This window comes from Tubulanus polymorphus, chromosome 6 (assembly GCF_964204645.1).
Source record: "Tubulanus polymorphus chromosome 6, tnTubPoly1.2, whole genome shotgun sequence".
NCBI lineage: Eukaryota > Metazoa > Nemertea > Palaeonemertea > Tubulaniformes > Tubulanidae > Tubulanus > Tubulanus polymorphus.
The window spans coordinates 11,821,407-11,837,070 of record NC_134030.1 but is presented as its reverse complement, the minus strand read 5'-3'; the positions used below and the strand labels follow the sequence as shown (position 1 = coordinate 11,837,070).

Genomic DNA, 15,664 nt, shown 5'->3' with positions numbered 1-15,664 from the left:
CAGTACGTAATCGAAGTTGCAATCATGTTTTAATCCATTTGGAACTAATTAGCTGGTTTTTCTATAGGCCTATAGATTGAACAGAATATGCATAGGGTACATTATCTTAATGATCAAATCATTTTAACCGTTATTAACCAAACGTAAGTTTTATCTGAATGTTTAATTGTAATCTACCTGTAGGCCTTCGGGATCGTCCTGGGGACATTCCATTAAGAAACATTTTTGGAGGTTAATTCAGTTTGTAACTCGGAATGAACTGATTTTCTCAGTTAACAGCGATTTTTTGGGAGTTTAATTCCGAATTTGTTTCCCGGAATAAACTAGTCTTCTCAGTTAAAATCGAATTTTGGAGGTTTGTTCCGAGTTTGTAGGCTGAGGATATCGGAATGAAACTAGTTTCTCAGTTTGTGATTTTGCACTCGGAATTAACCTCCAAAAAATTAATCCAGTTGATAGGATTAGCTTTAATTGAAAATTATTCTGCAAAAAAGAAAATTACATGTAATAATTAGAAAGCATGTTTGTATTTTCTTTTAAAAATGTGTATTGACATAGAATCTGTAATTTCTTTTTCTAAAGTAGTATTCCGTAATATGGGTCATTTGATTTTAAAGGAGTTGACCTTTAATTGAGTATGAAAATGTTCTGAAGCAATATCATTTGAGTTTCTTAGTGTTAGTCTGAAATTTATGAAAACATCCCGAGGCTTTTTTTAATATGAATAGGTACATGAATTGTCCAATAAACAATTTAGCTATATCATCCAGTTTCAGTAATTTCAAAGATATAAACAAATTTTTTAACAGATATATCCCTAGGGGACGCTTCCGTATACCTGTTTCACCATAGTACAAACAGAAGTTGTCAATTTCTGATTAGACTGGTTGTCTGCACCACGTTGAGACCGATAACCAGTCTAGTCGTAAGTTAGACTGGTTGCCTATCATATAGACTGGTTGCCTGTCCCATTCAATATGAAGGTAGAGACCGGTAACCAGTCTACCAAGTAAACCGAAGTTCGCCGAACCCCTTGACCTCACGAGTCGTTGGAGTCGTTCCTAGCCGACCAGAATCCGGTCGTACCCAATCACAGCGCTTGTAACAAACGACTTTAGGCTTCTATTGGTTTTCCCGTTAAATAGACCAATCAGCAAAAGTTTTACTGAACAAGGAAGTATTTCACAAATCGATATATGACGTCATGCGCAACAGCGCCAGTATTGCCAGGAGGCTGGTGGAAGCGAGTTCGGGAGTCAATTCAGTTCAATTCAATTCAATTCATACTTTATTGATCCTTGTCGAAACATTACAACATCAGATATACAACAATAAAGTGAACACATTACAATTACAGTTACAAACAAGAGAGACAAGTTGAAAAGGAGAAGAAAGAGAGAAAAAAAAGAAAAAAACATATGTAACAAAAATACGATTTACAAGTAATGAAAAAAGGAACATTTACACGTTCATGATTCGAGCGATTCCCGTTTAATGAAGATATTATTCATAAATTTATTAATTATAGGAAAAATTTCTGTGTCGCCACGACCGTAAGACATAATACATTGAAATTGAGTATCTTCCGAAAGGTCCAGGAAATCAGTAAATTTTGATAATTTTGAAAAACATTTAGCACGTAGATCGCCGTAAACCGCACGTTCTATGACGAAGTGGAATTCCGACTCTACTTCGCCAGATTGGCAGATCTGACATGTCCTTTTTTCTGCGGGTAGTTTCGGATATTAATATCGGCCTGTTTCAATACTGAGCGAGTGGGCACTAATGCGTAATTTTGAGAAGTTCCTACGGGTGGCAGAGTTTGAACAGCGTAAATAATTTTCTGCTCCGAAGTGGGTTTTAAATAATCTATACGTGCGTAGCTTAGGGTTTGCATCAGAATCATTAATCTTCGATAGCCATTCACACATGTACCAGTTACAGAGAGTTCTATTGAGAATCTTAATAGCTTGTGTTAATAACTTAATAACTGGTGTTTTAGTGCCCTGATTTTCCCATAAATGATCAAGATGTACATGATACAAAAGAGTTTTCATAGGCTTGGGCCATGAGTTTACCTGGTCAGTTAGTTTTAAGTTGTCCAGATAGGCTTTTTTGACCATGGAGTTACAGTCTAATTTACAAATACGTAGCCAGTACTTAACAGATTGGCTTAAACAAGTGAAAAGAAGAGGGAATTGACTGCTAAATTAGAGGATTTCCTACCTACACTTAAAAGGTATTTAGCAAACTTAATTGCAATTTTTTTGACTGGACTTGAATCACATAATTGATTCAAGTTGCAGACTGTTTTACAGTTTATATCTATTTATATCTAGAGGGCTCCAAACCTCAGAACAATAGCGTAAAATGGGAAGGACTAGACAGTCGAAAAGTTTGTAAGCTTGTCCAATGTTTTTTCTGATGTTGATTGTTCTGAGGTTGAAGGACGCTTTATAGGCCTGGGTGATAAGTCTGCTACAGGCATCCTTAAAATTTCCAGATGCAGAAAATACAATACCGAGGTAGCAATATGATTTGACACAATTAATTTCTTTGACAAATTTGTTTCTGGTAATCAGTTTTCCACCTCTGTTAAATATAATGATTTTGGTTTTCTCCAAGTTGACTGATAGACCCCATTTATGACAATATTGTTTGAGTCGGTCAAGAGCTTTTTGGAGTCCAGAGGATGAGGTGGAAAGGATTACAAGATCATCAGCGTTCATTAGACACGACAGTGGTATGTCGTGCAAGTTAACAGGATCACAATCATTAAAAATACCCGGTAGGTCGCTGGTGAAAAGGTTAAATAATAAAGGACTCAACACGCATCCCTGTTTAACCCCAAAAGTTGAAATTATTGGTTCTGAACAACAACCATTGCTTTTGACAGAGTACCATACTTCGGTATACATGTTACGAAGTAATGATAGCAGGTTTCCACCAATATTCATTGTCAGTAGTTTATATATAAGGGCATTGCGAGGTCACAGGAAATCACAGTCGTCGGTCTGCCCAGGTAGCTCAACTGGTAGAGCAGTCGTCCGGCAAACGAAAGGTCCGTGGTTCGAGTCCCGGTCTAGGTGGTGGACTGTGCTTTTCCCGATGCCCCTAACTCTAATGCCTTCTGACAGGTGGGAGTTAGCCTGCTTTCCCGTTGCCCGTGCTCTAGTGGGGAACTGAAAAGAATAAATCTCGATTAACTGTTTCGGTGGGTTAATCTGAAGAACACATTTGTCCTTAATAATATTCAAATTGGTTCCCCGATTCTCACTACGTGGCGCTGCGGACATACGGAAGAAATCAGTTTGGCTTTGGTCTTCCTCGCTGTCGGAAGTGCTTTTACTGTTGTGGTGGTTCACAGTTTGGCATTGTTCTGCGACCGTGTGTACTTATGTTGAACTGTGTGGCTTCCTTTTTGTAGTTTGGAGCCTGTCGTCTGGGGTATTCCACTGTGTGTGGAATAGGGGATAGTCCACTGTGTGTGGATGGCCAATGTGTTTGGACTTTGAGAATTTTTGATTGCCCACTTCGGTGGTCGGATCCAATGTGTTTGGACAAATTCTATAGATACGTATATTTTGATTGCCCACTTTGGTGGTCGGATCCAATGTGTTTGGACAAATTTTGAGGCTACTGTGTGTGGCTCTTCACTCTGTGTGGACTAGAGGATGTGTGCCTTGCAGGACTATGTGTCCTGTTGCCTACTGTGTGCGGGCTGGGGGTCTGTGTGCCCCGGAGTCCGCTGTGTGTGAGAAAAGATTGGAAGAATCGTTACGTTCAAATAAAGAGTGATAATGAATAAGTGGATTTTAGGGCAGGGAAAACTCGAGCAGAGATAACTCGAGAGGTCAGGGTTGTTGGTTCTCCATAGTTAATGTGTGTTTCGGTATAGTACGTCCCACTATTGTGAGATTTATCCGCCAGGGAGTTCGCCTATTATTTCGGTTTTCTGATCCGTTCCGGTGATTTTATTTAGCGCATTTTCGTTTCCGTGGGGAGTTAAGTCGCGCTCAACGCCTGATTTAGTTTGCTCCGTTCGTGCGGGACGTGTGTCTAATACCTTACATTTTGCAGTTTTACGCGAGCACTCAGACCTTAGCATTTTCATATTTCTTGTTTACGCAGCTTCGTGTTGCGTTTGCCCTTGTATTCCACGGGGTTTTTTGTTGGTCAATTTGTCTTTTACCGTTTTCCGAGGTGGAAATGAAATTGCAAAAGATTTTGGCGTCTAAAACCTGTCGATTGTTTACGCTGGTAATAAAGTTAGGTCGTTGATCAGTTTCAATGTGTTGTTTATATTGCGTCCTGTTTTCAATTCTCTAGCCGCGGTCCTCTTAGTGTCAGTTGTCATGGCTTCGGTCATGTTGGCTGGGGGGTTGGTTGAGTATACTCCTTTTAGTTGCCTTGGGAATTGGTACGATCTGTTTTGAAGGTGTGGATTCTATTCTCGACGATTATGGTTACCGTTGGGTAACTATTGAGGGGTTGCTTTTCCTTCCCTCTGGTCATGTGTCCGCGGTTGATGATGCTTACAAACCATTGTACGTGTACATTTGAGCGTCTAGGGAGGTTCAGTCCCGTAAGGCTTTTACATACGATCTCAATATTGCTTCTGTGACTGTGCGATTGCCGTTTGATCTAATGTTTAACTCCCCTTTTATGGTTTGGGTTTGGGTTTTGGGATGTTAGTTTTGGGGTTTTATGGCTTGTCTATTCGGAGTGTTTGGTGCGTCGCTTGGGCAGTACCGGTTTTTCCCCATATCTATAGGCCTATATTTCTGTAGTATGCCCGCACAACACGGAGTGAGAATATTATACTATTCTCAGTACGTGGCGCTGCGGACATACGGAAGAAATCAGTTTGGCTTTGGTTGAGTTGGTTAGGCCAGCTGTGCTGTTGAGTTGAGTTTATTAGTCCAGGGGCCGGTTCCATAGTCATGGCTTAGACTTAAGACTAGTCTAAGACTATTTTAGTTATATAGCTAATCTAACAGCTTAAGACCAGTCTTAAGATTTAAGACCACTTTTGGACTTAAGTCTCGACTATGGAACCGGCTCCAGGGGAGTCAGAAAAAAAAAACTTTATTGTAGGTTGTCGCTCCATTGTGCGAGCATGCTGCGGTCCCGGTAGAGGTTGCCTAGTGACCATGGGGATGGAAGGAAGAATGAACATCTAAGCTTCATGTAACTTCTACATATTTAACAGAAACAACATCTTCCTGCCATCTAACTTAGCAGGACAATGTTAAATAATACACAGGGATTCTTCTGAATATTGCTTCAACAACAACGATCTTCCCTAAGAAAATCTGTGAGTGTTTAAAAAGTGAAATCTTTCATTTGTGGGAAATCAACCAAGCAACTTAGCAACCACCAGTCAGCAACCATTTCAGACAAGGGAAACCACGGCAACTAAGGTTAAGGGCTGTGACGAAAAAGGGCAAATACATGAAGAAGCTCTGAAGTTTGCTGAGAGTCTAGCAGAACTGGACAGTGATTGTGATTCAACACTAGAAGAAGATGATGAATGGGGAAACTATGTACCGTGCTCTGAATGTAACCGTCTGTTTAATTTTGAAAACGAGATCGTCCAGTGTTCCAAGTGCGGTCAGTCAATTTGTAATAACTGCTCCAATGCAGCTGAAAATGCTGAGAATCTGCCGGTTAAATATCTGTGTAGTCGATGTTTGACTGATTTTCAAACTGAGCAGAAATTTCAAGAGATGGAGACCATTAAATTGGAGATAAAGAACATGAGATAAATATTCTTTAACGCTATAGAAATTTTAGAATCCCGGGTTACCAAAATACATCAAGAAGTTTCTGCAAAAGAAAGCTATAAAACAAATAAATGCATAGCTGACATCAGAGAAAAAATCGAGACTCATAGCAGGCTATTGGATACGAACTCAAAAATCTCGATATTCTTTCAAATCAAATTAAGCAGATTGAGAGTGAAAATATGGTCTTCAAGAAATCTACCCATAAAATGGAAGCTGGATTTAACACTTCAACAAAAACATTGACTGAGGAAATCAGTGTTTCAAATAGCTCTTCCAATGATGACAGACGGTCACACATTATCATATATAACATACCTGAATCAGATAATAAGATTATTTGTGACGACACTTCTCGGGTGGAAAGATTTCTGAATGGTATCATTAAAATTGGTGCAGCCAACTTAAGAGACATCAGAAGAATTGGCAATAAAAATCAAACGAGACCACGTCCCATAAGAGTGATATTTACCAATGTAAATGATCGGGTTCAATGCGTAGAGAATTACATAAAATTAAAAAGGACCGAACCTGCAACACTCAATGGGATCCAGTTAGCTAAGAACAGAACAAAACAGGAGCAACAACAGCATGTCAAGAAGAAGAGTGGAACCCAACTACAGCATGGATGTGTACCAGAACAGAACAATTTATCAAAAACGACACTTAATTTATAATATTCATGCTATATCTAAATATTGATATCACATTTTTTATCAATGTGGAAATAACTGAGAAAAACTTATTTAGATAACTTGAGTATTGATAACTAATCTCAAAAGTCTTTCTCTAAAAAACTATTAGAACTTATTAACTATAAATAGATAACTTTACTATTCTTTAAAATCTAAACTCGAAATGATACTGATAGATTATTGATATCAATATTTCTAACTAGTCGTGTAATGTTACAATACTTGGCAACCATTCTAACTGATCTAAAGAACATTTAACACCCATCTTTAAGATGTGCTAGGTGCAGATCAAACTATGAGCATTGAGAAATATTTTAAATATCACTTAAATTTATGTAAATTACCAAACGAGCCGGACACCAATAGGCCTCAACAGGCCTCCATAAGTCCGTGATATTGATGATGATGATGATGATGATGATGAGGGTCTGCCCAGGCTGACCCCTGGCAAGCGAGGATGTTATTTGACATCGAAAATGTACCGGTAACCAGTCTAGTCGTAAGTAGGACCTCGAACATAAAATCTGCTCAACCCGATACGAATTAACTACCAGGTATCCATCAAAAACAAGATGCCGATTCAGAAGGAGACCTGGCTTCCTACTTATGAGGAATTAGAATTCCCTGAAATAAATGTTTCTACACCTGGATTAAGGGCTGCTTCATATCATTTCGGGAAATATTGTGACGGCCAAAGCAAGGTAAAAATATAGCAGTGACAGTGAGCTGGAAGAATCCCAATCAAATTCAATCAATCAAATTTATTTAGCCTACGTTGTTTAAATCTAGCAAAAGTAAGCTGCCAAACGGTCTTGATCTCCATGCAAAAAAGAATGGTCTGTCTGCAGCTGGACATCCACCATACTGTCTGTGAAAACCTCATGCAATGTTTTGATCTGATGTTCGTTGATATCAGTGTCCAAGTCAGTTACTAATGTCTATTTATTAATTGATGAGACCTGTTTTTCTGGGATATTTTGCTTACTTTTTGGGGCACATACCTCATTTATGTCTTAACAGAATGCCAAAAATCGCGGACAACAACTGAATATCCGATATTATTCCAGTTCTGTACCGATTAGATGGATTGGCAAAAAGACTCCTTAAGTCCAGTTGAATGAGAGAGAAAATCCTCCATTTTGTGAAATTTCTTGGATTTGAACATTGTTACCATGCCTACGCCACCCTGATTTAGTTGTTGAGACCCCACAAGAAAAATAACTTCATTTTGTAGGCATGGTGACAATGTAAAAATTCAAGAAATTTCACAAAATGGAGGATTTTCTCTCTCATTCAACTGGACTTAAGGAATCTTTTTGCCAATCCATCTAATTGGTACAGAACTGGAATAATATCGGATATTCAGTTGTTGTCCGCGATTTTGGGCATTCTGTTAAGACATAAATGAGGTATGTATCCTAAAAAGTAAGCAAAATATCCCAGAAAAACAGGTCTCATCCATTAATAAATAGACATTAGTAGGCTACGCACACAGGGGTTTGGCGATGGGCTTGGATTTTATTTCCGGGTTGTTGATAATCTCGCGAGAATGGCGCTAAATATGAACTGCGAATAAATTCAAAATATCACGGAAATACCTTGTGTTTATATTGTTTATTTTTCCGCTATAAAGTTCTGATAAACAATTGGTCGTTAAGAATCATTATCAGACGGTTGTCACGCTTTACTATATATATATATAAAATAACAAGGGATGAAACGCAGTTCAAGTCGTGCCAGCCAGAAAGTTGGGACAGTCACGTGACTTCACGCTTCTTAATTGACTGAATGCAAACCTGAAGCTTCTAAGATGGAAACTATGATACGAAAAATATTTGAGGATAATTTACATTCGAATGCATTTTTAGCCCACTTGGGACTTAAGTCCCAGCGGGCTATTGCGTTCACTTTTCGTACGTCCGTCCGTTTGTCCGTCCTTAGACGGAATCCAGTTATTTTGGGAAGTTTTGAAGACGCTTCAAGGTAATGTCTTGATATTTGGGTTACACATGTATCTACCCTAGACACATCTTCAGCCCTAAAACTGGCCCTGTCAGAATCAAGATGGCCGACTGGCAGCCATTGTTTTTCGCCAAAATCAGCACTTTTTACACATTTTTGAACTTTTTGTGGGAAATTTTGAAGACGCTTTGATCTTTCGGATATATGTGAATCCCCCCAGGGCCCATCAACATAACAAAAATTGGGTCGGTCGGACTCAAGATGGCCGTCCTATGACCTTTTTAGTGCCCAAAAATGTTAATTTTGGCCCGAATTCTGAGTCCTGTAGCTTCCTACTGGTTTGCCATTTCTCATTACAATTTGTGATGGGTATTCTTTGGAAAGGGATGTTTTATACCTGAGACAGGTATTCTTCATCAGCCAATTATGACGCAATTGGCAGCCATCTTGGTGTCACCAGTACTCATTCGTAAGTGGGAAAAATTTTTACCACATTATATTGATACCTAAGCGTATTTTGCTACCACAATCAATTAGAAAGTTGTAGCTCATAACGTGTTCTATGATTGTGGTGAGTTTCAAGGTAATTGGATTTCGTATATGGCCACCAGGGGGCGTTGAATAATACAATATCTTAGCATTTCTTTATTATATTCGTACCTATGCATATTTTGTAACCACAATCAATTGGAAAGTTGTAGCTCATGACATCAACTATGATTGTTGCGAGTTTTAAGGACATAAGTTTTTCTATATGGTCAACCAGGGGGCGTTGAATAGTAGAATTACTTAGTATTTCCTTATTATAGGGCCTATTGGTACCTAGGCATATTTTGTTACCATGATCAATTGCAAAGTTGTAGTTCATGACATGTTCTATGATTGTGTTGAGTTTCGATATCATTGGGTTTTGAATATGGTCACCAGGGGGCGTTGAATAGTAGAATGACTTAGCATTTCCATATTAAATTGGTAACGAGGCATATTTTGTTATCACAATCAATTACAAAATCGTAGCTGCTGACATGTTCTATGATTGTGGTGAGTTTCAAGGTCATTGGTTTTTGTAAATGGTCACCAGAGGGCGTTGAATGTTGAAATTGTTAGATTGTTGAGCATTTGAAACCACTTCCCAAGTGGGCATGGTGTCCCTGGACCCCTAGTTTGTCTATGAATTATATATTTGATCATAATTTATTCGTTATAAGGTTTTAATTCCATTGAATCATAATCTGACAATTGATATTGGTCTGTGAATATGTTAACTTTTCATGTTAAAGTTTTAAATGTGATGACATCATCACAATGTCACGTGACTGTCCCAACTTTCTGGCTGGCACAACTCTGAAGGCGTTTCATCCCTTGTGATTTTATATAGAGCGTCACGACCGTCTGATGATGATCCTTAACGACCAATTGTTTATCGGAACCTTATAGCGGATAAATAAACAATATAAACACAAGGTATTTCCATGATATTTTGAATTTATTCGCAGTTCATATTTAGCGCCATTCTCGCGAGATTATCAACAACCCGGAAATAAAATCCAAGCCCATCGCCAAACCCCTGTGGGCTACTGCTGTCCGTCAACTATGTCAGTCAGTGTCAGAGACACCTCTGTCCGTGGAAAGTTGAAATTGCGTACTTGGCTGTACGGTGATTTCCACAGGTTAGGAGTATGTTGGCGCATGCGTAATACAATAAAATTCTGACTTGCAATATTGGGATTCAAAACCAAACGAAAAAAAATCAGGTGGTATAATCCAGTGATTTACCCACAGAGCCACAGAAAACAACTGCAGGGTTGATGAAAGTTAATTTACATATAGCCTCACAGGTGTGTTTGAAGCAATTTTTGATGGCTGCGGCCAAATAGGCCTACCAATTTTGGACAGTTTCGAAATATTGCCGCAGCAAATTTACTTAATTTCTTCAAAAATGTGGTATTCAAAGAAAAAAAAATGTCATTCAGTAAATTATTGCCACAGCTTTCCCCGCTGCACTTCCAACGCCACTACCTCACCTAACCCTATTCTTTTACGCATGCGCGTAAGTAGATTATTGACGCATGTGCAGAGGAAACTCGTGTACGGTTAACCTGCTGAGATCAGCAACGGGTAACAACTTCGTTATTTAATCAGTTCTAAATCTAGCTAAAGTAAGCTGTCAAACGACCTTGATCTACCCTACCAAAAAGACACATCTGCGCCCGTGCGACGTTTTGATTGGTAATTTCATTAATAATCTATTGATCTACCTTTATTATGCACCGATTTATTCAGTAAGGAATTTGCATTCAGAAATTAACAACAATTTTTTGCCTCTAGGGGTAACAGGTCAAAATCCCCCTGGTAAATATCCCCCAGTAAAAATCCCCTAGGTTGGCGATATATAACTTAGTGGTATGAAAAATTTATAATTTGGGTATGGAAAAGGTATGGAAAATGATATTGGCCAACCCGCGGGAACCCTGCTAAATCCGTATTTTGCTAGTACAATATAAACTTACGGAACTTTGAAGTCACGAATTAAAAAGATTTTTCATAAACAACGCCCTTGTTCCAAACAAACTCTAGCTTTCAAGGTAAACCATACTTTGCCCATGGGCAATTCATTGTATATGGTCACCACATGGCATTGAATATTGAAGATTAGATTGTTGAGCATTTGAAACCTACTTTCCAAATGGGCATGGTGTCTCTGGACCCCTAGTTTCATTGGCAAATCATTTTTCAGTAAAACTATACCATGCACTCATTGGGGATGCCAATATATTTGATGACTTGTTTGATAAAATTTCCATTTCGGAGCCAAAAAATCCAGTTCAAAGTACATTGAAAATGAACTAATTTTCTCTATCTATACCCGAGTGCATTGTTGCATCATCTGGGGTGTGCCGGTACACCATTAGAAAAATGTAGCCCATGACATTTTTTATGATTGTGGCGAGTTACAAGGTTTCAGTATATGTTCACCAGGAGGATTGGATATTGAAATCATTAGATTGTAGTGGACATGGTGTTCTTGAACACCTAGTTAAGTTTAATCTTAATTGGTAAATGAAAATGGTTACAAATGTTATATTTAGGAGTTTATGTTGTGTGTCTCCGAGGAAAATGACCCGAGAAAATGTATCAAAGAAGGAAAAGAAGTTACACGCTGTGGTATTGAATTCTTCCATAAACTCAGAAACAATTGCATGGAAGAGTTCACCTCATACATGACATGTTTAGATGTGAAAAGTAAAGATCTCCATCCCAAATAGTAAGTTCAGATAAGTAACTGATTTTGAAGTTTTCTTTGGAAATTTTGTAAGCATTTACGTGTTACATGAAATATTAGGGCAATCAAATCATAGAGATCATCATCTAGGTGTCAATGAATTTGAAGAGTCATGTCTGATAATTTTAAGTCTGTTGGTTTGGTTGGACTCTAGAACTATTCTTATGTCAGCAAATGAACAATTTTCTCGATTTTCAAACTCAAACGGAGTCTCAAACATAAGTTTTAATAACAAAAACCCAGTGATAATAGATATCAACAATTCAGCATATGCTAGTCAGGGTACAGAAGTAGTCGTTTCCCTCAGATTCAACTTGTCCAGGCTTGACTGTTAGACTTTTGGCACAGGTTTTTCCTTCAGCAGTCCGTTAGAAATAGGAAAATAGAGTTGAGTTTTAAAACTTGCTTGTTTTATTCTGTTTAACTTTTAGTTTCATATCATTTAACCCTTTAACCGGCAAGTATTTTTCGGCCTATGAGAGATTTTGGACCTTGCAAGGGAAAAACTTAATAACTCAGTAGATGTGAGGGATAACCCAATACTGTATGTTTTTTATGAAAGCTCTTTTCACATGCTTTCAAATGATACCATGTTTGCGAACTTTGGGAGTTACCTTCAGGGTCTGATCCCAAGGTCACACATCCCAAGGTCATCCAGATTTTTGGGCCAGCCATAATAAAAAACTGTCATGAGATTCATCCCAATATGAATTATCATCAGAATCTTTCATTACTATGTCCAAAATATCAGCCAAACTCACTAGAGAACGTCTTTAGTGCATTGGCCATTACTACTAACGATATTCTCAATTTTGGAAATCTGACCCACGTGACATGTGGTTTCCATACCCCCTTCTACATGCCAAATGTATGATATATCACTTTCCAACCTTTTTAGACATTGTAGGCCGTCTGGTGTCGCCATCTGCTGATAGGAAAATGAGTTAGAATGCTTCACTGAAATCAATACTTGACTATTCTATTCACTATAGCTGGTCTATTCAAATCGGTCGCTAGCGACCGATTGCCAGTTAAAGGGTTAATGGAGTTAAATTAATTAACTCTGCGAAACTGGACCCTGTTAAATCTCTGTAACTCATAACACTAACTAACATTGATCGCATCCTCTGACTTCTGACTATTGTGGAACTGCTTTGTCAACGCAAATACTTTTGCAGGCAAAAACATATCTTTACCTATCCATTGCAAAAAATGGAATTTAAGTCTAATGCAGGTGTCAATGAATGACCTGAACCCCCGGTTGAGGCATTCGATTATTTCTATTTTCAATATGTCAGGCATACGACAAGGATTCACAGACATGGCTTACTGGTCAGACGAGCATACTATCACAATAAGACTTTGGTCGGTTTTTGTGCTCCGAGGCATTGAACATCTATACGTCAACTGCCAACAGAGATATAAGGCATTCAATGTTCTTACAGTCATTTCTTACAGAGGAATCGACATCGACCGGTCTCACTAATTATGTGTTAACAACCGACAACGAGTGTCAATGGGTCCGGTGCATCAAAAAGCGGCAATTCATATAAGCATTCTAGATTACAGATTATTATAATGCAGCTCTTATAATGCAGCGCCAAGAACTGCGGGTAATTGACGGCTGACCTATAATGTGAACCAGGTGTGCCACAGGTTATTTATATCACCTACAGTCCGACATTTATTCAATTTCATTAATATTCCGTCAGTACAGGATACAACATTGATACGGAAGTTCAAAAATCCGTTTCGTTAGGCAGTCTATTAAAAAACAATAATGAATTGATTCATGTACGGCAGGCAAATAGCATCGTATGGACATCGTATTGATCGTATGCCTGTCAATTGCCTCAACCAGGGGGTTCAGGTCATTCATTGACGCCTGCATAAAAGGTAAAACATTCCATAAAATTGGAGCTGCTGAGGCAAAGGTGATCATAAAATTGAGTGTTAAATGAGACAGAATTTAGTAAAATCGAATTTTAGATTGTAAGGATCGGGTAGTATATAATGTGATTAGATCACAAATGAAACAACCAAATTTTTTACAATTCATAGCTATTCATCTACACTGCTGTGCTTGCCGTGCCAACTCCTTCATCGCTGCTTTGCACAATATAGCTTTGAATATAGCTCTTTATTCAATCATGATCTATTTCTCATTTATGTTTCAGTTGTAGAAAGTCGCAGTCACTATACGACAAATGCGTTCTTGATAAGTTGGGATTGGAGAAACCGCCAGCCGGATACTTCGCGAAGATTCGCGTTCATGAAACTAAACGTGCAAAGCCATCACTGCCTCCACTCGATTTACCCGTGCCGACCCCAGGGCCACCCAGTCGAGAAAGTTTGAGTGAACAACCCACACCTAAATCCCTTGCCCATGGAACACGTCATGTGCTTTGAATATTTGTAGTGTTAGAAAGATGTGGACTTAAATTGTTAGGGATGGTCTTGGAAATGTAGATAGTTGATAATGATTTAAATGTGAACGTGGAGTTTATAGTGACCGAAATGATCTAGGCCTATAAGTACCTATTTTATGATTTTTGATCGAATTATCTACCTTTTGTGGTTGCTATTCGCTCAGTTTCAAAATTTACATCTGTTTCTCTGTTAGGGCCACCCTAGCTTTTAATTCGTACGGTATTTTGATGTGGTTAACATTTTTTTGCGCAAGTTGTTTATCTCAATTGGCTTAGGTCTAAATCAAATCATACATATGATGTAGTGTGAATTTGTAAATTAAATATAGAAATGGTTATTATATTAATTCATCGATTTATTTCTCTTCTGTTGACTCCCCCTATTTTAGACACTTGCATACAGTTGACTCTGCCTTATTTGGTAGCAATAGGTCAGTAAATATTTTGAAAAATCCAGTTGACCAGATTCCGAGTTAAGAACGGAAATTTTAGTTGAATTGAGTGATGAATTGACTGATTTGAGTGGTTTACCCAGTTGGGTGGTACTTAGTAGGGAATAGTCTACTGTAACAGATCGAATCATGAGAAATTGATGCCAGGTCAGAGCCGTCGGAGCCGCCCCACATTTTTGCTTAACCAAAAATTTTTTAATGCTTTTTCATAAGCTCGATGTACCGAGTAGCAGCTCGTTCTTTGTACTAGGTGGTTGCTCACGACTTCTCATGCTTGTGAATGAGACCGTGAAATGGCCCCAAAACGCATCTCCGGTGATTGAATTTTCAAAATTATTCTGGGGGAGAGCCCCCACACCCATTTGGAAATAAGCCTTGCCACTGAAAAATCCCTTCCGACGGCTTTGCAAGTGAAAACAACCATTGATTTAAATATATAGTTACTATTTGATGATAGACTTAGAAGGTGCTGAGCTCGCTGTACAACTGTTTTCGTCATAGGTCCTAGAATTGAAGGAATACAGTTCGTTTGAATAATCTATAAAATTCTGCCCATCTCTAAAATTCACTGCTTTCCGAGGCCTGCGACGAACCCTGGCAGTTGAATCATTTGCAGTTTCCAGGAAAACTTTAACTAGGCCACGTGCGAGGCGCGCTTTTCATATACATGTGCAGATAAATACACCAATAGCAGCAAGTCTGCAACGAGCACGTGTGTGAACCATGAATATACGTAAAAGGGTATGTGTTCTTCCTAAACGAAGTTTAGTTCCAACAACAAATAACTAAATTGATAAATAACCAATGGATTCCGATGAAGTTCAATGGGGTTAGAGCTTTCATTACTGCATTGAATGTTTTAAAGTTCCGAGGAGAAACTAAGCCTCGTTTGGAAGTTATTTTGTACCAAAGGAAAAAAATTTCTTATGCGATAACAAAATGGACTTCCCTAAAGCGAAAGTCCCTCAATATATTCTTTATATATCTGGCCAGCTGTGGGGCTTATGCTCAGCTCACGATAGTACATGACGACTGTCACAAAAGATTTTCCAGAATT

At 38.5% G+C, this 15,664-nt stretch overlaps 1 protein-coding gene across 1 annotated transcript; it reads left to right on the top strand.

Moving 5' to 3' along the window:
* The first annotated feature begins 7,006 nt into the window (after positions 1-7,006).
* On the top strand, positions 7,007-14,486 carry LOC141906925 (NADH dehydrogenase [ubiquinone] 1 alpha subcomplex subunit 8-like). Its single transcript, XM_074796420.1, has 3 exons — positions 7,007-7,182; positions 11,533-11,708; positions 13,904-14,486. Exons 1-3 carry the CDS (start codon positions 7,054-7,056, stop codon positions 14,133-14,135), a joined length of 537 nt encoding a protein of 178 aa, XP_074652521.1. The 5' UTR covers positions 7,007-7,053; the 3' UTR covers positions 14,136-14,486.
* The last annotated feature ends 1,178 nt before the right edge of the window (positions 14,487-15,664 follow it).